General features: G+C 44.4%; 1 protein-coding gene across 1 annotated transcript; it reads left to right on the top strand.

Annotated features, from left to right (window-relative positions):
- Positions 1-6453: 6453 nt before the first annotated feature.
- On the top strand, positions 6454-20611 carry LOC102085091 (purine nucleoside phosphorylase). The gene is made up of 6 exons (XM_005504903.3): positions 6454-6702; positions 9950-10119; positions 10418-10521; positions 11868-12043; positions 15693-15883; positions 16777-20611. The coding sequence occupies exons 1-6, from the start codon at positions 6680-6682 to the stop codon at positions 16992-16994; spliced, it is 882 nt and encodes a 293-aa protein (XP_005504960.2). The 5' UTR covers positions 6454-6679; the 3' UTR covers positions 16995-20611.
- Positions 20612-22249: the final 1638 nt, after the last annotated feature.

A 22249-nucleotide genomic window follows, 5' to 3' on the forward strand; every position in this document is an offset into this window, starting at 1 on the left:
CTATGAGTACAAGGGTCTCCAACAATGATATAGTTAAGGAAAACTTTGCTAATTGACAGAAAATATATCTACCTTAAGGATATAATAACATATAGGTAAAGAATCTTTTTTCCTGTTCTATGTATATTAGAGGACTTACAAGTTAAAGTCATAACTGGACGTGTAATTCTATAAACAGACAACCTCTCTCTACCTTTTTAAGCTGCTTCCTTGTTTTCTAAAGTGAAGGAATATTACTATAAAATTGAAAAAGCTTAAAGCACAGAAAAAAAATCCCCATGTTTCCTGTTTGCCCAAATAGAGACCTAAAGTTTCTTCTTTAAATCTGTTTTTTAAGGTAATACTAGCATAGCCAACTCAGATAAAATCTGTGCAACAAAAATATACTTACAGACTCCTTCATCACAAAGGGGTTTTATCTCCCTAAGAAGGTGCTCAGGTCCAGATGGAAGATTTATATGTATGTCTGCAATGCCCCTTCACCTTTTGATTGGCCTGTTTGAAAATGACTTTCCAATCAATCAATATCTTTGGCTACTTAAAGGGAGGGGAAGCTGTGGTAAGTTAATTAAAGCAGAGGAAAAACTGGGGAGGTAGGTTGCTGAGGGTGTTGTAGTTTCTCTAGTGTCTGTTAAGGTCTTTATTTAAGTTTGAATATATAGAACACATAATGATTATTTTTTTTCTTATGATTAGCTTTGACAAACTTAATAGGAACGTTAAAAAAGAGAAGTTGCAAACTTACAATTGAAAAGAAATTGAAGTGGATGGTGTATTTGAGAAAAATAGGATACTTTTTCTGAAATTAAACTCTTAACTCAGTTTCTGAGCTTCAGTTTCCTTCTGTGTTTTCTGAAATTGTAGGAGCAGAAGTTCAAGCAAATATTTCTATATTTTGATAGATAACATTTTTTCTGTCCCTGAGAGACACTCAAAATGGGAAAATACTTCTTTCTTCCTGAGGAACTAATCTTCTGTCTTTCCTATCAGATCAGAAGATGTGTGCACAGCTGTGGTGCTGAAAGCCCCAGACAGAAGCATCTGTTTTTAAGGGAGCATTGTGTAATCAAACATTGAAATTAAATATTTGATCAGGAGAGAAGTAATCTTGTTTATGCCTCTGGCTTTTTATTTTTTTGATAGTTAAAAAAACATGTATGTAGAATAGTGTAAACATGCATGTGATGGAGCTGAGGAGTGTTGCTGGAGCATTTAGGAGTTCCTTTAATTGTATCAGATGTGCAGGAAGGCTGCTGGAAGGACTGTGTTGACCCCTGGAAAGAATTCAATGGATCCTGTAGGACACCAGTACTTCTCACCCTTCTAAAGATCAGTGCCAAACCTGTGTAATTTTGCAGGAGGTCTTACCGTGTTTTTAGCAATCACTGTACAGGATGTAATATGTTTGTAAGTTGGGGAGACAGCACTGGTCTCTAAATGTCTCTCTAAGACAGGCAGGTAACAGTCTTCTATTTTTGTAAAACTGCAGATCAAATACTAAAGGTCAAGTAGAAATTTACAGGGATAGATGAAGCTAGTATTTTCCCCAGGGGGATTTGCAAAGGCCCATCAGTTTCACATATCCCAGCCAGCTTCAACCTTCTTGATGTCTCTAGAGGATCTTGCTGTGCACTTACCTGTAGTCCTGGCTATGCCAGTGTGGTTTTTTAAGGTCTTTTGTAGGCATTTCTAGAGGAATACTTTCAGTTAAAACTGAGAGGCCATCATGGGGCTTCTGAAGGGCTCAGCTGTGAATGCCATGCTGGGGTTATGTTATGACCTGGGTGGCCCTAGTCCATGCCAGGAGGAGCCATCCATCCACATGGGACTGTGAGGTTAATGCTGCTGATTTGCCTAGAACCAGTTGCACATCCAGCTGAGCCCTATCCTGCAGTGGAGAGCTGTGACTGTTAAGAAGCTGTTTCTATCACACACTCTTTGAGCTCTGTCTGGGGCTGTCTCTCTTATTTTACATGTCTTGCGGCTCTTAACTATATCAATAAATGGGTATGTGGTGTATGAGGCTGGGATGGTTCATTGCACTTAATGCGGTGGCTTGGTGTGACCTTGGGCATAAGTCTATAAGGGCTCTTGTTCTGCTACTGGCTTGCAGCCCAAAGTCGGGCAGGTTTGCCTTTTGCTTTCCTTGCTGGAGGAATTGCAACCACAGTTTGCTAGAGTTAAAGTAAATTGTGAGACTTCAGTAAACCATGTCTGATGTGGACAATTAGTAATATGGTCTACAGATGCCTGACCTTTGCTTATTTAAATTAAAAAAAAAAAATGCTGACATTGAAATTAAAAGAAAAAACCTATAGACTACGTAATATTGTAGCGATATTACACCGCAGATGAAATAATGAGGAAGCATTAATCCTGTTGGGACAGCATCAGTACATCCTGCTGGACCATGGCTACAATTGGTAGTATGTTCATCTACTGATCTCCAGAAAGCAGAGTTTTCCACAGAGGGGTTTGGGGAAACAGGAACATGGTTTTGGAGACCAGTGAAAGGTCTGCCCTTGAGCTCCACGGTGTGAAAGTATTATCAATTATTGAGAGAAAACTAGGTCACAGAACAGAATAAACTTTGGTCCTATGTGATCTGGGCTCTTCTTCCCATGGAGAAGTCTTATTCTTCCCATGGAGACATGAACTCAGAGCTCCAGGCTGGTGTTGGCTGTGATGCCAGGATGTGAACCCTATTTACTTGTGTTGAATAGGGGAACGTATATATTTTCAAGAGTCATTATCAATATGTATAGCTGTGTAGCATCACTTAACTATTTGGGAATTGTTTTCTTCTCTGATAGGCCTCAAAGCATTTCTTCCTTCTTACTTACATTTAGTTCTTTTTTTCAAGTCATATGTATTTATCGTAGGCCAGAGGGATATCTGGTCTTTTATAGACTCTGGTCCACTGGGATCCATAGTTTATTTTCCCCTTATTCTCACTAAACTGTTGTTGCAGCCCTCCACTACATTTTCCCATGAGCTCTCTGGTTTTCTGCCTGTCTCAAAGAGCTTTCACAGCACACAGCCCATCCATCCGTCCCCAGCCTGATGTACCACTCAGCCTTGGTCATGCTGTTTCTATCCCATCAGAAAACACCAACTCCCTTTCCTCAAATCCCCTAATGATAGTTTTCTTTATATCTCATTTCTGCTGAGTTCCTTGACAGAAACCCCTATGGCCACAACCCCAGTCTTATCCTTTAGCCTTAAGTTTCTGCATCTCTCCTGCCTCCATGGCAACATTTTCAGGCTCTCATTGGAGCGTTGCTTAGTTTTCATTTTGCTCAGCTAACCATGACAAGCTTTTTGAATGCCCTGTTTTCTGTTCCCCTGGACATTACTTTTCTGCATTCACTATGGCTGGAGTTCTCTTTCCTGAAGATGTACGACAAGCAGCATCACACATCACTTCAGGCACATCCTCTTAGAGATTTCTATTAATATGATCCATAGAGGAAAAGTTTTCTGATATAATATGATTTTATTTACCTTCCTACTAACACTCCTATGCCTGTCTTGGATAACCAGTGTACAAACAAATTATGAGCTTACCAAATGATTAGTTCCAAATTAGTGCAAAAATCCTGATTAGTTCTTAGGATATGTTCAGTAATTTTTTTTCACCTTCCTCCAAAACACAGAGGCAGAGTCCTGGCTTTTCTAAGTAAAAGAAATTAAGGAAAAATGCCCCCTGAACAGAGATAAAGGTGAGCACTGTACCCTTGAGGGCATGGTAGTGCCTGCAGGACTTTGCTGGGGGGTTATTTCTCCTGGACCAGGCTGACTTAATTTGTCAACACCCTGTTTTTCTTTCTGCAGCTCAGTTCTCTTTCCCAAAAGGATGACGTGCATCGCACATGAGCAGACTGCAAGATAATTTGATGCTGTCAGAACATGAGTGCACAGGGAAGTGGGAAACTTACCCTAGAGCATTAATTAAATGTTTTGATGAAATGCTTGTGAAACATTTCTCAACACCTCTTTAGATATAAATTGCTCTAGGAATGTAAAGCATTGTTGTAATTATTTCAGGTGATTGTGTCTGCATCCTGTAGCTGTTGAAGTTCCAGCTACAGAAACAGGATTTGAATGACACCCAAGCCAATAAGATCATGATTATAGATACTATTTGCTGCAGACACATACATACAGCAAGAGTAAGAGGTGACTGAGAGTTTTTTCAGGACGGAGGACTGTCAATACTCTTTCTTAAGGACCATGCCATCTATTCAATAACTTATTTTTTTTTTGGGGTAGATCTGCTTTGGAGTACTCGCACAGGAACTGAAGCTTAATTACTTTTTTGTTCCTCTCTATAGTGTTATTGGCATGAATGCCCTCAATGCTCAAATTAATTTTTTCTATTAGGCGAACCTTTATCTAGTACTTGTCCAGCCAATGCACCATTACAGGTCAAAACTCGAGTATTTTTTTCTTGCTGTTAAATAACAGCACTGCAGAAACATAGATAAAATGTTCCCTTTTTTATAATCCTGTTTTCCATGTAAATACAAACTAGGGAGTAGATTGTCTTAGATGAGAACAAATTGGGAAGAGCTCTCAGGCTGTCTGATCTCTCTTGTCTGCTTTGCAAAAGGGAATCGGATTAATGAATGTAATCAGGTTAAGGCTAAACAAGGGAACATATCTGGGGGGTATTGGAACTCTGCTGATACCAAAGAACTGTATGGAAAATCAACATGAAGGACCTAACATTGCTATATCATTTAATTTAATAGGAGCAAATAATGGCTTTCAAAGAAGTCAAGAGTGCTGGCAAGAGGAGCGTGTGTTTCCATAGAGAAAAAAAAGAGGGAGCTGGGAGGTGGCTCTAGGGCGCTGGCTTTGGGCAGAGGTTGCTTGGGCTGACAGTGACTTGCAGAGTCAAGAGATAGCGATGGCTCAGGTTCAGAAAGACAAGAATGAGGGAGAATGACAAAAAAGGGGGACTGTGATAAAAACAGAATGAGAAAGAGGGCATAGAAGGGAAAATGATGGAGCAATATTAGACCCTTATTGTTGATTTTTTTTTTTCCGTGGCCCCAGCAAACTGAGAGCAGGGTACAGCATTGTGCCACTGGTTCATGAAGAGGCAGCGCTCCTACCTGCTGGTCTTCATAGAAGAAGCATTTTAAGTTTTCTAGGAGAAGGCAAATAAGAAGTGGAAATGTGAACATGAGGAAGAAGGTCAAGAACTAGAAGGGAAAGGGCACTTAGGGTTTCTGTTCAGATCCATTTTCTCTTTTAGTGCCAATTGTATCTCAACAAATACCTCTTATCAACAGAACCTGCTGCTGCACATGATGCCCAAATCCTGCTGGTTGTTACAGACTCCCAGGGTGTGCTGGCATCGAGAGGGTCACTGTGGGTTTCTGCTTTCCAACATGAAGTAAATATCTCAAAAAATGTCCAGGTTTTTCTGGCTGCATTTATTATCTTGTTTGACTTTGAACTTGTCTGAGTTTCCTGGGGCATCCAAGGGGATGTTTGATGTGAGGTCTTGAAGACCAACAAGCAAATGTGAATGAAAGTAATAAGGAATATTATGAGGCCTGAAACCGATGCCACTGGATTTTTCTAGTTTTTTAAATGTCTGGCTGATTTGTCTAGGGATTGAAAAGTCCTAATTGAGGTTTTTTTTCAGTTTGGGATATTTATAAATTCTAGTCCCTTGTGTCCCTTCTGGATCTGGTAAGCTCTGAGTGTAGCTGTAGCCTTTTACCTGGGGCATGTAAGGTCTCTACTTATCACAGACTTGCTTGAATTTTTTTGGCACTCAATTGTCTTAAACACATTTATGGCTCCGTAAAATGTAGTTCACATCAGTTGTTGGGATGAGACACTGTTGCAAGGACATGGCAAGTTTGGTGTAAGCTTCATTTCCACATTGAACAAAGCTAAAAATCAGAGGGGCAGATGGTGGGACCCCTGATGGTTTCTTTTCCTTATATCTTCCATAATGTAATCAGCTGAACAGAGGCTTAGCATATCTGCAGGCAATATTTCATTTTGAGATGGGTGAGGCAATTAAATGTGAGCAAAAAAAAAAACTTGGGGGAAGCTAATGGGACCTCACCGCTGGTTCCCATGAAAGAATGGCAAGAGAACTATGTGAGATATGGGAATTATCTTGTTGCCTGTTGCAGAAGTAGGTGGCGCGGGTCACCCTGCAGGTCACCCTGCAGAGTCTGCACGCACCCAGTGAGCTTGTGCCATGTCCCAGGGGTTTGAATTGCAAACGAGCAGGTGACTCCAGCTGCTGGTGGGTTCCCAGTTGATACACGAGTGTGCACATCTCTGCAGATCCCTTGTCAGCTGCTCCTCTCTGGGCGGCTGCTGGAAAGTTGTGCGTGGACACATGAACGTTCTAGGCTCCATCTGCATTATGAAGCACGCGTGTAAACTTTCTGCAGAGCTCTAGAACATGTGTGTCATGGGGGTGAGGCCGGAAAAGCAGTTGTCCTGAACATGCCCCTCCTACTCGGGGATTAGAGATGCTCAGGGGAAAAGCATAGAGAAGCCGGGACACACCTCCCTGACTCACTGCCAGGGACAGCAGCAGCTCTTACAGGTTCACTGGGCCTCTGCTCTCTGGTTAATTAAAACCTTGCAGCTCCATTTCCAGCAACCATCCCCTTCTGTGGGTTAAGCAGAGAGGAGGAGGATGGCCTATGCTGAGGAAGACAGGTAAGGTGCTGTGAAATAGGGGATGCACAGACATCCAAGCTGGAAGGGGCTGGTGAAATTGCATCGCTTTTCCTCGCCTTCTTTTCCACCTTTTTTTTCCTCCTGTGTGCTTAATGTCAAACAAGGGCTGCTCAGAAGTAAATATCTTATTACTGAAGAGGAATCTGGCCATCTGCCTGTGTCTGGTGCTGGTATTATGAAATATGGCAAGGAGCAGGTGACCTTGGGAGAGGTTATGGGCCAGAAAAGGCGAGTTTTGTGGTTTGGAGAGGCATGCTCTGCCAATACGTATGGTGGCGTGCCCCTCTCTGAAATATGATGTTTTATCTGTTTATTGGTATATATCTGCTTTATATATGGACTTTGTTTTTGACCGAACTAGAAGCACAATGAAGGTGGGGAATTTTAAATGTCATGAAAGATCTGTCACTGGTGACAGTCCTGTGTTTTGCAACAGATGTGTTTTGCCAGCGGATGACAGCAACCACAATGAAGGGGATTGTGTTTTCAGCTGATCCTGTGATTTAATCCAAAGTGACGCTACCGAGCACTATTATTAGGTGTGCTTTGTTGGAGATGGAGTAGCTACAGGGGGCCTTGTGCTACATGTATTAATTCAGGCTGTCAAAAAGCTTGCACAGATCTCCAGCTCCTGCAGTTCCAGGCTAAATGTTGCATTTGGTGACCCATGGGTCAATCCTCCCCTCAGCTCCCATTGAGCAGGTATCTTCTTTGCGTTTGGACCTTATCTATGCCTGCTGGTACCCTTTGCTGGAAGATTTCTGAGAACTAAACATTGCAAGGAGGGCACTGCAGATTAATTTTGTCATCTTTATGCTCTCGGCCCTGGGGACAGCTCTGGTGTGTCCAAAGGCTCTGGGATGGAGAGGGCTCTGCAAGGCCCCTCTGTATTCACTGAAATTCCTTTTGCTATTTTAATGTCTTCTGTTTAGAAGGGAAAAAAAGGCCCTCAAACTCAGCACAGCTCCATCAGCAGACATTGAATGGAGTTCATCCCACACTCCTAAAAATTTGGGGGATATAGGAGTAATATCCATTACTTATTGTTATTTTGCAAGAATGTATTCACCTTTTAAAAAAAAATACTGGGGGGAAAAAAAAGGGAGGATTAATGGTTAGGAGGAAGAGCAGATCTTGGTGACCTCATTCTTTTCTCATTACGGCCACAGGTATGTCAAAAGCTTAGATATTACATTTAAATTCTCTTAGTTCCCTCTAATTTGTAAATGAGGATTATAGTTATTCATCAGAGAAATTCGGGGAGAATCATTTGTTAATGTATGTAAAGCATTTCTAAAGCTTTTATCTGAAAGCAAGGGATAATATAGTCAAGTGCAGGCTTCATTAATGTCGCTTCCATAGCTTTTATTTATTTCAGGAGCTCTTGGTATACATGGAAAATGCAAAAATATGCTATGGTAAATAAACTTTTTCATTTCTAGACTTTTCCTTTGAGAAGTATTTCAGCTAAGCGTGACTCTTCATTTTAATTTGTGCATATGAAAGTTGTTTCTTCTTATTGATCACAAGTTTCTGACATAGTGAGGTATTTTTGACATCAGTTTGTAACTAGGAACATAAGCTAGATGTATCAGATGTTGGACAGGACATACAGCAGGAGCTGGACAGCAGGGAGAATGAAAAGCTCACAGAAGATACCTGTGCAATAACTACTCATCTTTTCTTTATAAAGAAACAAAAAACATGGAGTTGAGTTTCTTTGAGTATATGATGTTCCAGTTAGAAGAACCAGTTGTATGCTGACAGCCAAATCCTCTTCATCAATGGTCTGAGACCTCCTGGAGTGTACAGCACCACTTTGGAAGCTTTTCTGTGTGTCCCCTAAGGCTGCAGACAGCACTATCACAACATGAATGAGGTTTGCACCTCTGGAAACAAGAGGCTTGATTAAAAACCTTTTTAAAAGGCAGGCAGTGTCTGCTTATGAGCATCTCCAGTCAATTTTACATCACCTTCAACCTCTCACTATCTGATTCTCTCACACCTTAGTAAGCAGATCAGCTTTTCATATAGAGGACCTGCTGCCCCTACCTGTGTTGGTTCACTCCATGACCCAGTTCTCCACCATATACAGTCACTAATTCTACTCATCAGTGATAATGATTGAGTTGCCATCAAGAGATGCTGTCAGTGCTCTTGCTTTTGAAGAGAGCTTCCAGTCAGCCTCAATATTGACTTTCATAAGATACCTGCTTTGTCCTATTGGAAACAGGATTATGGGACCATTCTGCTATTGATTATGTTCTAAACCTGTGATTAATGCGTCTGATGAATACTGGGCTGACAGCCCTGAAAGTTGAAGTCCTCTCTCTTCCCAGGAGACAGATACACAACAGGCAACTTCTATCCCACTTTCTTGCAATGTGCCTCAGTGCTGGTTAAGAGAGGATTTTTTGCCAAGGCATTTGAGCAGTCCTGCTCTTAAATGAGACGGTTTAAGTCTGGGAGCCCAAATTCCTGTTTTAAGTTTCTGTTTTGACATAGACTGATGTCCTTGGGCCTCTTGCCTAGGATGAGTCGGCAGGTGTGACCCACTGCCCAGCCTGTGGGAGAGGATGAATGAGATCCCCATGTTTAGCCTCCTGTACTGAAACCACAAGGTATGAAGGAAGTGGATGTTTGAGATGTATTACCAGCCCCAGATGGAAGCACTGAGAGCTGATAGCACTCAAATCTTATAAAGATTGTGTTCTCCATTTCTGTAGAAGATGCTTGTCCCATGTCCCTACTGCAGAGGATGGTGTCCTTCGTGAGCACAACATCCCAGCTGTGCTGTACAGGTGCCCTTGGCCTCTGACCTCTTGTGTTTTTCCCCATCAGAGGTTGGACATTAACATGTACACACATATAAGCTGCAATTTCTCCGTCTAACTGAACTTTTGCATTCTTTCAGTAACTCAGGAGAGACCGGAGCCCATCAGAAGCTGGAGTGGTTATGCCTTGTGACATGTCTGTGATCTAGGTATCATTAGCCAGTTCTCCACTGTAGAATGAAACCAGCTTAAGAGGATTCAAATGATTTGCCTCTGGCCAGGGGTAAAATATATGAGATTAAAAGTGAAACATCTTCAATAATACCAACAAAGCTCCTATTTTACTTTTAATTAAATTTGTTTTTCTTTACAGCTTTTCAGGACTTTTATCCTCTGTGAAGCTTGTTCTTTGTGTGGGTTGATAGCCTCACTGACCTCTTCTCCTTTTGCAGAAATAGCTATGAGGCATACAAGGAAACAGCAGATTGGTTACGTGCCCGTACCGCCCAGCGCCCAAAGATCGCTATCATCTGTGGGTCTGGACTGGGAGGCCTGGCCGATACGCTGGATAACAAAACAGTCTTTAAGTATGAGGACATCCCTCATTTCCCACGGAGCACAGGTTAGCACAACCCCAGGTATCAGCAACCCATCCATCAGCAACCTGCAAGAGCCTTGCAGAGAGAGAGCTCAAGTCAACGTGCCCCACTTGGCACTGGTCTCAGTCCCTCAGTGGTGAAATGTGTGTTCACAGTAAAAAAAAACACTAGATATTTCTGTGTTGTGGTATTTATTTAACTTTCAGCTCCAGGTTTCACAGCACTTGGCCCCACTGTAATGCAGAACCATCAACTGACAAATCCCTCTAAAGTCAAATACCTTGAGACCTGTACTGAGAATGACACTTTATTAATTTCCAGTTGTAGGACATGCTGGCAGATTGGTGTTTGGGGAGCTGAATGGACAACCCTGCGTGTGTATGCAGGGACGTTTCCACTATTACGAAGGATTCTCTGTCAGCACGGTGAGTTCTGCTTGAGAAAATCGTTCCTGTGAGGGAGATACGTTGTAAAAGATGCGAAAGTGACGGCAGGAGGTTACCTCCTGCAGTGAGCTTACATGGATCTTGCTTAGGTTTTAGATTTCTCTACAAAAAGTAGAATGGGGAGTTCAAACCGAGAGGTAGTTGTCTTCTGCCACGTGAAGCTGATGCTGTGCAGCCATACAAAGTGGCTTGTCCTGCTGTAGTCACAGGGCAAAATAGTGTCTCATACAAGGCAGATTGATTTACATGCTTTAACTCATTTTAATAAAGATTTAAATAAGCAATCAGGAAACTTTGAGTTATAGGAACAATTTGTTAATGCTCTTTTGCATTTATAGAGTTTACAGCTCTTTTTTACCTAGAAAAAACTCCCTGGCTAGTGTAACTTGGTAGAGTCTACCAGTTAACATACAGAACTATGTGAATATTCAAGTATTACCTAACATGCATGTGTATATGTTTATGTTGCAAACACCAATAGTATTTATTTACTGGCTGATTGTTTTGGCTGTTCTTTGTTTGGATAGCTTTGAGGTTTTATTGGTGGCTGAGGTCAGTTTGCATTTGGATGTAAACTGTAATGCTTGGCAACACTCAACTTTTCGTAGAAAATAATTAATGCACTTGATGCAATACTAGGTATATCAAAACATGTTTATCTTTTAAAATTAACTAATTTCTTAAAGAAGTGATGTCCATAGTTAGCAAATTTTCTGCCTACTGCTACATTTAGAGGTAACAAATCCTCACAATTCTTTCCTGACTCCTCAAAATCAAGCTTTTAAATTTTTTTTCCAGTTCCCAGTAGTTCCTTAATTTTGCATGAGCAGGTCACTGAAGTGAACTAACATGGATGATAAAATGAAACGAATAAAAGAGTCTATCTGCTTCTGCAGAATGCATCATTGCTGTAAAAAGCTGGTTTATCAATTACACTCCAAGTCCATGAGCATTAAGCAGTTACTTCAATCAGCACAGTGGTTTGATCTCTGCGAGGCCTCAGCATTGAGGAAAAATTATCTGCCTATTATTTTTGTACTGCATTTATTTGACCTTAGTGCAACTGTAGGAAATCTCTGCTTGAATTTTAATGGTTTTCATTTTGAGATTAGTTTTTAATATGTTTAAAAAAAAACCCCTAAAATTCTTTCTATTTCAATTAGAGAATTATTTAAATTAGGAGAACAAGTTTTGTCTTCTTGTAGCCTCATAGACCCTTCTCTGTGTCATTTAAGATGTCCACAAATTGTGATACTACAAATGTAGTAGTAGCAGCTCTCTACTACTTGTGATACTCATCACATATGTGCCCTTGGTTCTTGCAGGTCACCTTTCCTGTCAGGGTCTTCTTTCTCCTGGGTGTGGAGATCTTGATTGTCACCAATGCTGCTGGGGGACTGAACCCTCACTTCCAAGTGGGGGACCTCATGCTCATTAGAGATCACATCAGCACATTTGGTTTGGGAGGGCAGAATCCACTGCGTGGACCAAATGATGAGAGGTAAGAGGCATCACCCATCCCGGAACCGGGCAGCATAGGCATGCAGGAGCAGAACAATATTTCTGAGGTTTTAATGAAGGATTAATGTCACTGCCTTAATGCAGCTGCATGGCAGGTTGTTTAGTCTTCCAACACAGCTCCGTTACTGGCTTTTCCTCCTGTCCTGATTTATCTCCTGTTACCCAACACTGGAGTTCAAGTGGTGCTGTAGCTGAACAGATCTTTACTAGTTCCTGGCTGACCCCTCAGCCCCCATGTTACCAATTAATCCTTTCTTCCTCCAGCCTCAGGCTAGGATTGCTAGTTGTGCCTGCTGGCAAATACATACTGAGGTCAAGTTTGGATCCAGGTACCCCAAGGGCAAAGTCAGAGCAGTAGCTGTGTGTGCTGTGCCACCTGCCCTGCCTGCCCCAGTATCCTTCCTTGGCTGGTGCTTGCTCTTGCAAGCCTATAAGGAGTTTATATGCAAACCTCCAGAAGGTTTTGTTTTATGAAAGTAGGCTTCTGATCTCTCTCCTGACATGACCAGACATACCATCTGCTAAAGAGACCCAATGCTGTCTCTTCTTGTCTGTCCCTCTCTCTGCTGGTTCCTTTTCATTGAGCAATCTGGTGAACTCCTGTGTCTCCAGCCAGCATTTTTCAACAGCTGTTTCTGGTGTTATGGAACTGATAAGACGGAGACCAGGCAGTAAGTTGATAGAAGAGCAAAGATAAAACTTCAGCCTCCTGATAACCGTGTTGTATCCAGGTCATTAGCCTGGGCTGTCTTTTGCTTTAACATAATGTATTCACTGAAGGCATCGATCTGAGAGGTGGTTATCTTGGCAGCTTCTCAGAAGACCTCTACGTCTAAGAGAGTGACCTGCTGCTGGTTTAGCTGGGAAATTGGGTTTTCCATTTGAGCTGTGTAATGGCACCCTTGTCCTCTTGTGCACACAGGGACATGTAGCACAATCTCACCCCTGAAGTGCAGTTGCCATCAGACATAGAGTTGCTTTGAGCAGGAGGTTGGACTAGATGACTGCAAGGTCCCTTCTAACCTGAATTAATCTATGATACTAAAACCCAAGGCACCACCAGACTGGCAGGGTGGAAGACAAACAGCACCAACAAGGTCATAGCACCAAGAGGGAATATTCCAGATGGGCTGGTGTTTACAAAAAGTTCCTTAGTTCTCAAATGGAGCTAAAAAGGGTGGGAGGACACATCAAGTCTCAGGAAAGTCAGCACAGAAGCTGTAAAGATCCAGGGCTGTCAGAGACTTATGGCAGGAAAGAAAGGATGGATTGTGATAAGAAGATAACATAACAAGAATTATTTTCTAACCAAGCTGACAGGAGAGAGGCCAGATGAAAGCCAGGTGTGTGGAGCCAGAGGACAGGCAATGGAGGTGGTAGTTTATGAGCAAAGAGTGAGTTTAGGTAATGAAATGGCTAAATCTGTTGTTGGGCTGGTACTTTTATCTTGAAAAAGGATGTATTTGCAGGGCAGGCATCTGGACTGTCCTGGGGCCTTTCCAAAAAGAAAGTTATGGCTGAGAGTAAGGTGGTCTACCTGGCTTCCCATTAGTTATTTCTTTCCTGATGTAACACCAGACCTGGCTCCTGCTTCTGAAGAAGTCTGAATGGCGCTAGCAAATGCCTTGGGAGTAATAAATGCTGCTCTGCAATTCAAATGGCAAGAGGACAGTACCCATCTGAAGCAGAACACCTTTACATCTTCATAGGTAGTGTTGTGAGTTGGAGGAAAGAAGGATCAAAAGCACAGAAGCCACATGGAGGAGTGTTCAAAGTTCTCTGGACCTGCACAGTCACTCAGGACCAGGAGGAGAAATACCAACCAAACATTAACTGTGTCTGGACAAGGTTCAAAGGCAGTGTAGTTGTTTCGCTGCCTCCCAAGAGCAGCGTCCCCGGGAAGGCTGCAGTGCTCTGGGAGGTGACTCTTGTACTGCTGACCAAGGCATCAACATGGGCAAAAGGTTTTTATGAATCAACTTTCAAAGCATTGCAAAGCTTTAGCTGAGCTAAGTCCTCCTAAAATCCAGTCTAGCTCAGCTACCAGGAAGGATTTATCTAAGCACAGCAGAGTAAAACCAGAGGCAATGAAGTGATGTGGAAAGGAAATATACTGTGAGAATCTGAGGACTGAATTTAATAAATTAGAGATTGGCTTCCACGTTGCTGGCCATCCTTCAGGAGAGGGAAGCAATTTTCATGGTGATGAATACTTATTACCTCAGACCAGATGGAAAAGCTTGGTTTTTGTTTATATAACATTTTAGTGTTTATAAATGTTAAATAAGCCACCTACTGCCCTAAACATTCAGCTGGAAGAACATGAAAACAAGCAGGAGCTTTAATAGCCTAGATGAGGGACCTGGTCCACTCCTACTGAACTGAGTTGGTGGATACGGCTGGCAGTTTATTTTTTGGATTTTCTCAGCAGCAGCATGCCAGTCTTGGCCGTTTTCTCCTGCTCTACTTGAATCAATAGTATGTTTTGCTCAGTCAGGAACAGAACCGAGCTCTTCCCTTAAGATCCAATGCAAGCAAGAGACCCAGCCTTGAAGCACAGGATGAAGGCTACCTAAAATACAGCCCTGGGGATCCAACATGTGCTAGTCTTCCCATTTTTTCCACAAAGGAGGACACCTGGAATAGGATGCCATTGCCTTCATGTAGACATTTCATACCATCTGATGTTCTACTGAGTATCCAATACCCATTCTCTGGGGCTGGCAGGTGCAATATGAGACCTGCAGGATCTGGACAGGCAGATGAGGGGCACGTAGAACCTGCTGGGGCATCTCAAACTGGCAATTGGATTGCACTTCTGTCCTAGAAGAGTCTCCAAGCTTGTGCTTGGTGTGATTTTTACTGTGCTAGAAACCAAGTGCAGAGCTGGATGCTCTTTCCTGAGTTGTATTTTCTGACTAGCAAGCTTTGTTCATCTGCCTTGCCAAGAAAGTCATTCCTTGAGGCCCTTCAAGCTGGTCTAATGTAGAAATGTAATGGAGGCAAGACTCATATCTCATGGGATTTGTCCAGTGCAGCCAACTCTGTGTCTCTGTTTTGAGCATGTGCATGTCAACACAGGGGTGGGACAGCCCTTGCTGCTGTGGTACGGGGCATCCCTGGTTTAGTAGCTGCCTGAATCTTAAATGTTGTGACTGATGCTCCATCAGGCCCTGTGCAAACCCTGTCACTGGGGACAGCTGCTGGGACTTGGTGCCACAGGGGGCCTGTCTACGGACTTGTGCAGGAAAAGCAAAGGGCAGCAGCTGTCTGGACAATGTTTAAAAGTCACTGTGGGAAGTTATTGGGAAGAGAATTGACCATTAGTGCTCCCTGCAGACAGGGGCCTTGAAAAGACTGTTCCTGAGGGTTTGTGCAGCAGGAACACAGCGCCAGACCTTCCAACAGCCATGACCTCTGCATGCTGAGGGTCTCAGGTGATTAGATCTAGCAGGAATGTCACGGTGGCAGAATTGTCTCATGATGCAGCTGGGATGAGGCAGACTGTGTCTGGGGTAGGTCTGCCCTTAACATTTCCCTTTTCTCCAAAGGATGATCATCCCTGAACTCTGATGGAGGAACGTAGTGGTAGCAATATCACCACAGCTGTACCCTTTGTTGCCTTGCAGGTTTGGGGTGAGGTTTCCCTCCATGTCAGATGCTTATGAACAAGATCTGCTTGGTCTGGCGATGGAGAGCGCACAGGAGCTGGGCTTTCTGAGCTTCATCCGAGAAGGGGTGTACTGTCTGCTGCCCGGTCCCTGCTACGAAACCATTGCCGAGTGCCGCATGCTGCAGGTGCTGGGCGCGGATGCTGTAGGTAAGCTGGTAGGCTTGGCTGGGCACATGGATTAAACATTTAGTTCTGCTACAGGCTGACTTTTTTCCGTCTGTTGGGCCTGCAGAAAGGAGCTCTGTGTATTTCTGCTTAGTTCTGTGGTGGCTTTAGCACAGCTCCTAGGATAGATCTGCAGAGGGTCTGTGTGTTTGTGGCTGCCCAGGACAGGGATCCCAACACAATGTTGTTTATTTCCCAAACACAAAACTCCCACACTCAGATGGCTCAACTTCAGCAGGGCCGAGTAAGCCCCAGTAAGAAGTAGTCATTTTCCATCATCTAATTAAATTCTGACACTGTAAGGATTTTCACTGGGCCTCTTCCCTACAAAGCAGCCCTCTACAAGCCTTGATTGTTTAGGGATGTTAATTTATGGATACCTCCCCAGCTGTATATGAGGAGGACAAGCATTATCATCCATATCATTCCTCCAGCTTGACTCCTGGGCCATTGAAGCATCTCATGGAGATCCATTCATTAATATCTGCAGATTTGTGTTGTGTGAGGAAAGGAGCTCAGCTCCTCACAAAGCCATTTTTCTTTGCAATTTGCTTTTTTTCAGTCGAGGAAGAGACAAATGACACAGCACTTTAGTACTTCTCTTAGGGCTGCAAGCAGTCTGACAAATCTTGAGGGGAGAAAGACATAGCGCATAGGAATCAAATGTGGGAAGTTTATTGTGCTGAGCAGGGTTGTAACTATTACAGACTTATAAGTATCACAGCCTTGAACTATTACATGGTTCAGAAATAGAGAGCTTCTGGGGAATGAGACAATGGCATGTGCTGAAGGTAGGATCAGGGTTTCCAGCTTTGGAGAGATCTTGTTTTGGTGTAAATCCCCACTCATCCCAGTCCTTTCCTCTCTTACTGTAGGCATGAGCACTGTTCCGGAAGTAATTGTAGCCAGGCATTGTGGCCTCAGAGTCCTTGGGATCTCCCTCATCACCAACAAAGTGGTGACCAGCTATGATAGTCAAGAGAAAGCCAACCACGAGGAAGTCCTGCGCGTCTCGGTGGTCCGGGCCGAAGCCCTGCAGAAACTGGTCACACAGCTGCTTGGCAAGCTGGGGGAAAGCGCGAACTCCCCCTGACTTCTGGCCACTTAACATTCATATCGTAATGTGTGAATGCTGGCAAGTGCTGGGGGAGAGCTGTGGGTGAGACTGTCTCCTTCTGCTCTCCTGATTTGAATAGACCTTTTGATCTTTGTCCCTGTGTTTTTGCTGAGCAGGTGCAGAGGTTTGCTTTGAATTTAACCAGAATGATCTCCCAGTTAGCAGCCAGTGACCAGAACAGCTTTCTGGCACTTAAACAGGGTCTGACCTCTGGCAGATTCCCAAACCCACGTGTTGGCAATGAGCCCCTCAGTACTGTGGGCTCCAGTTCGCTCTTGTTTTGTTGCGGAGTGTTTGGTGTTTCTCAGCTGTGGTGCTTGTGTCTCTGCAGCACCTTCAGTCTCCACTCCCCCACCACACTGAGCCCCTGTGCTGTGAGCCAGGTCAAGAGCTGGTCGCAGGGCCTGGTGACTGCTAAGGGTGCTTCGATAGGACCTGATCTCAAACTAGTAGAAGCCTACAGAAAGACTTTGAGTTTTGGATGAGGACCTGCATACATAAAATGGGTCAGACTAAAGATGAGAGCTGTCTGGAACAAGCAATGCTGCAGAGCAGGCAGGCTGCAAGTGACTTTACAGCTTTGAAAACCACTGCATCCCCATGCGTGGGGTGGTGTTTCCTTACCATCCTCAAAGGTCTCACCAGAAAGCCCTGCTCACTTCTTGGCTCTTCATGACCAGCTGTTCACTACAATTCAGCATGTCCCAAACACCCCCTCACACCTCTCCTCTGTTTCTACCCTTGAATCACTATCACCCTGTTTTACAGGGGGTGAAAGTGCAGCTCAGGTACAAGACATGACTTGTGTGTGCACCGTGTGAAAGTAGCCAGGCTCTAAACAGGACCCAGGTCTAGCTCTGCCTGGCTTTGTTCATTGTCTCTGTGTGTCTCAGACATCAGCAGCTTGAACCGCTTGCACTGGAGACTCGTTGCCTTTTGCTGTCCCATGACAGAGATATCACAGTATGAACCAGCATTTCATCCCAGCTTTGCTGAAGTTGCAGCAGCGGATGTAGGAGCACCAATGGTTTGTGGAGTTCAGAGATATGAAACTACTGTGAAAATAATTTTGGAACAGGTATATTTTCCTGACTTTTGTGGTCCTCTTATATGAAGAAATTGAGCCTAACAGTAAGTAAAGGACAAGCAGGAGAAGCCACCATGCTTTCTTCTACCAGTGGTGGCCTAACAAGGAAGTGTGACTGTTCATCAGAATGGTGCATTATTCATTGTTCCCCGAAGGTCAAGCTGAGCTGCATATGCAGCTGGATGTGAAACACTGACTGTAATTATGAGGTAAACTTTTCCCTTCATTTATCTTGGAGTTCTCTATAAAGCCCATCACTGTCATAGCTAGATGTTTTCAGTTAACACAGTGCTCTGAACTGAAGACACCCAACTGGTCATGAAGAGCTCCCAAACTGCTTTCCTAAATTTAGCTGATCAGTTGTTTATCATCCATGTTCGCCCTCCACTGCAGCCTTCAGCCTTCTGTGACATTTCTTCAGCTCTGGGTGCAAAAGAACATTGTGGCCTGGCGACTTTTTTTTCCGGATGGGTATTTGCTTGAAGCCCTTTGTGCTGCAATTACTGGTGCCAGCTGCTGTATTTATGGTGCAAATGTTGCCACCAGGAGGAACAGAGTTGTGCTATGCATGTTTTCCATGAAATCGTAGTACTTCAGACACAGGGGAGATCTTGGGGTGGACACCCCATCCCTCTTCTTCTGTGCAGGGTAATCTGTGGTCAGTCCTGACAAATACCTGCCCAGCCTGGTGTTGGAGGCTTCTGGAGGAGGAGGATTTGTTGCTTGCACTCTAATGGCCAAGCCAAGCAGTTCCTGGTGCTTGGAGGAGCCCTGTGAGACAGCAGGCCTTTCCATTTGATGGCTCTGACTGTTGGGATGGTTTCAGGGACCAGCTCTGGTGGTAACATGCACAGGCAGAGAGACTCCATCTCCTCCTTTCACAAGGCTGCTGCTTTTTCAGGTCCAGCAGGAGTGAAGTGCTTGTCAGCAGTGGCAGCAGAAGCAGTGAAATGGGAAGTGGCAGATGTGCAGAGCAAGAAGGAACCACTTCTACCTGTTCCCTTTTCAGATTTGTCCCAGTATGGGCTTGTTACAGGGCGGAGAGAGAGCAGATAATTTCCCCTGCCTAGAAAATGGTGCTTAACATTCATCTAATTAATAGCTGGTAAATACTAAGTCTCAAGTGTGAGTAAAGACAGCTGTGCAGCTAGATGTAACTACAGAGCTGCCAGAGGAGCTGAAGCTGGGGTTGCAGTGGACTTAATCAAAGTCTGGCTGGGCTGCAGCATGGATGGAAGCATCCCAGAAACCCCTGGTTGGGTTGGTACTTCTCAAACCAGGCTGGGGATGATGAGGATGATCTTGGCACCTGCTTTCAGCAGGTGGGTCTGCTCCTCTCTCCAGTTGTACCAAAGGTGGAGCATGAAAACCAGGCTGTGCACTTGTATCTGAATACACCTTAAATACAACTTAAAATTTAATCTGTATATCACCATGCAACTCAGTCTTTGGGAAATCATGTTTGTTTCTGAAGGAACATTTTCTAAGTAGCATTTGAGCCCTGTAACATCCCAGTTTTTGGCCCTGTAAATGATAAGGAAGATGCCCTGATGACCTTGGAAGGGATCTTGTTCATGCTTTGGGGGAAAGAGGGGAAATACAGTTAATGAGTGGGTTCATCTGGTTTTGGAGAGTCTTTTATTGTTATTATTTTCACTTTACTGCTGATGAGTTTCAAAAAGCTGAATTACAGTAGTGCAAGTGGGGGAAGATATGTAGGGAAGAAACTGGGAGGGAATAAAACCTGCTGTCGTCCTGGAAAAAAGGTGCTTTTGTCTGCTCAGCCACCACCATGGGTTAGAGAGGAAGGAGTCATGTAGCTGTACCCCTGCATCCAACTCTGGGCTGGAGAACAGCCCTGGGGACCAGAGCAGCAGAGCTCAAAGCTCAGGATAATCAGGATCAGAATTTGTCCAGGACTTTGCACAGGTATTTCTCACTGATCCTGCTGCACTGGGGAACTCTCAGATGAAGAAACAGCAAGAATGAAAGGACTTCAGCTAACTTCTGAGCAGCTGAAAGCTGTGATGGGCTGTGGGGGTATTGGAATGGCAAGTCCTCTGCACCAGAGGCAGGATGTGGTGTCTTTGATGCTGCTCACAGGACATTCTGTGGGACATGACACTGTCACTCAATCCTGTGCCTTTTATTTTGTGCTCTTGGTGCCTTCTGGCAGTGTGCATGGCAAACTTACCAGGCCATGGACTTCTGCTGCTTCCAGTCCTCTGGGGAAGATGGAGGTGTTGTATCAATGCCCTCATGTGTGATTCACATGAAAGCCTGATGTTAAGAGGGCAAACCGCTGATGAAACCCTTGGCTGGACCATACTCTAAGTTTTTAAGCTGTTATCTGAGAAACAATCCTGCAACCAAGCCCCAGGCAAATCTCATTGTCGGTTCTATCCCATTTGCGTTACAAGGCTTGGTTTCCCAGACTCTCCTTTTACATGAGATTTGCCGTTTGCACTCTTTTCTACATAAAAGTAAATGGAAAAACCTTTTTTTTTTTTTAAAATGCACTATCTGTCTCAGCTCAGCAGCTCAACATGTGCTTTGCCTTCAATTTATCAAAATTCCCTTAGACATTTCTCTTTACTGAAAACCTGCACTTGAATTAAAGGGGTTTTGCTATGGTGTGTGGGTCTTTTTTTTTTCCCAAATGCTTTAGGCTTTTCCTGCAAGGATTTCACGTGCTGGAAAGAATTAAATTCTTCCCTGCCGTGCTGAATATGTGGAGCAAGGAGGAGCAATGCAGGTCATGGCATCTGGCTGATCTTACTTCATTACTGAATTAAAGCCTGATTCTGTAAGCAGCGTGGTCTGTTATTTCCAATATCTCATGGCACTTTTAGAGATGAGTTGGTTTAAGAGCTAGAACATGGGTGAAGGCTGGAGGGGGCCATCCAGCCCTTTCTCCTGCAGAAGGAATGTCCTCTCCTGCCATGCCCGAAGCCTGGACACGCGTGCTGGAAAATGGCTTTAGACCAAAGGACAACCATCATTTGCCTTCCTTGAGCAACGCTTCACAGCCTGCTCTCTAAAGCTCTCTTTCTCAATCTCAGCGGAGCCCTTCTGAAGTCATGAGCCACTCTTGCCCCCCGGGTGCTTTGTCCCCAGGGACAGCAGGGAGTGGGTTCAGGGCACTGCTGGAGCCCACATTTCACTCCCAGGTGCCAACTTGGAGAAACCTTGTGTCTTCATCAGTGGAGAGGTGCGTGTCCTGGAGCAGGGGGACAGTGCCAGGCTGTTGTCCCAGAGCCACCCCACTGTGGGCTGGGGCTCTGCTCCCAATAGAGTGGATGCTGGACCAGTGCTGGGGCTCCAATGCTGCCTTGTGTCCCTTCTTTCCCCAGGCCAGGTACACATGGGGATATATGTCTAAACCCAGTCCTGTGGGGGGGTATTGGGTGTCCATTCTCAGCCCCCAGAAGACTTTGCTCTGGAGGGAGGGGGCTGGAAAAGCAGTGGGCTCTGCTGAGGAAAATTGTGCTCCAATAAAGGGAAAAAGAAGTTTTTTGGGACTCACTTCTACGCCAAACCCCAGAAAACGTGAACTAAGTACTTGGGACACTGTTCAGTGTCTTGTGTGTGCTTGTAAGCTGTGTTATACAGCAGGGAGGTGGAAGCTGTCCCGCTGCGCTGGGTCCCAGCCTGGCTACCCCATGGGACAGTGGCACAGCATCTACCTTCCCATGGCGTGAGTCTGGCACCCTGCCCTGCCCCAGCTCCCCATGGCATTAAAGCCAAGCTTGGGGACATCTCCCACTCCTCAAGCTTTCTCCCAAAAAAGGGCTGTGGGCTCTGTGATTTAGGATAAGCACCTTGCATCCTCTTTTCTCCCAGCCAAGACACAAAAAACAAGAGGCACCAGCACCCAGCAGGATGAGCAGTTCCCCCAATAACTCCCCGCAGCTGCCTGCCACCATGTCCCTGCTCTGTGCACATCTAAACTTTCCTGCCTTCTTCTCATCTTTAATTAAGCACTTCTATCAGCTGAGCCTTCTCACTGGATCTGAATTATATTTTTTTCCCCGTAGCCATGGCAATGCTTCCCCTGGGCAGGCTGCGCTCAAGCCAGTGATAAACCCCGTGTGTGGCTGTTTGTTTGCACCTGGAAATTTCCCTCCTGTTTGGGAAAACTTGG

Source organism: Columba livia, chromosome 13 (assembly GCF_036013475.1).
Source record: "Columba livia isolate bColLiv1 breed racing homer chromosome 13, bColLiv1.pat.W.v2, whole genome shotgun sequence".
NCBI classification, from domain to species: Eukaryota; Metazoa; Chordata; class Aves; order Columbiformes; family Columbidae; genus Columba; species Columba livia.

Excerpts from the sequence above, each read along its gene's own strand:
- LOC102085091 (XM_005504903.3), top strand. The coding sequence starts at position 6,680 with ATGGCCTATGCTGAGGAAGACAG. Across the intron at positions 10,120-10,417 it reads TCATTTCCCACGGAGCACAG|TTGTAGGACATGCTGGCAGA; the intron begins GTTAGCACAACC and ends ATTAATTTCCAG. Across the intron at positions 15,884-16,776 it reads GCTGGGCGCGGATGCTGTAG|GCATGAGCACTGTTCCGGAA; the intron begins GTAAGCTGGTAG and ends CTCTTACTGTAG.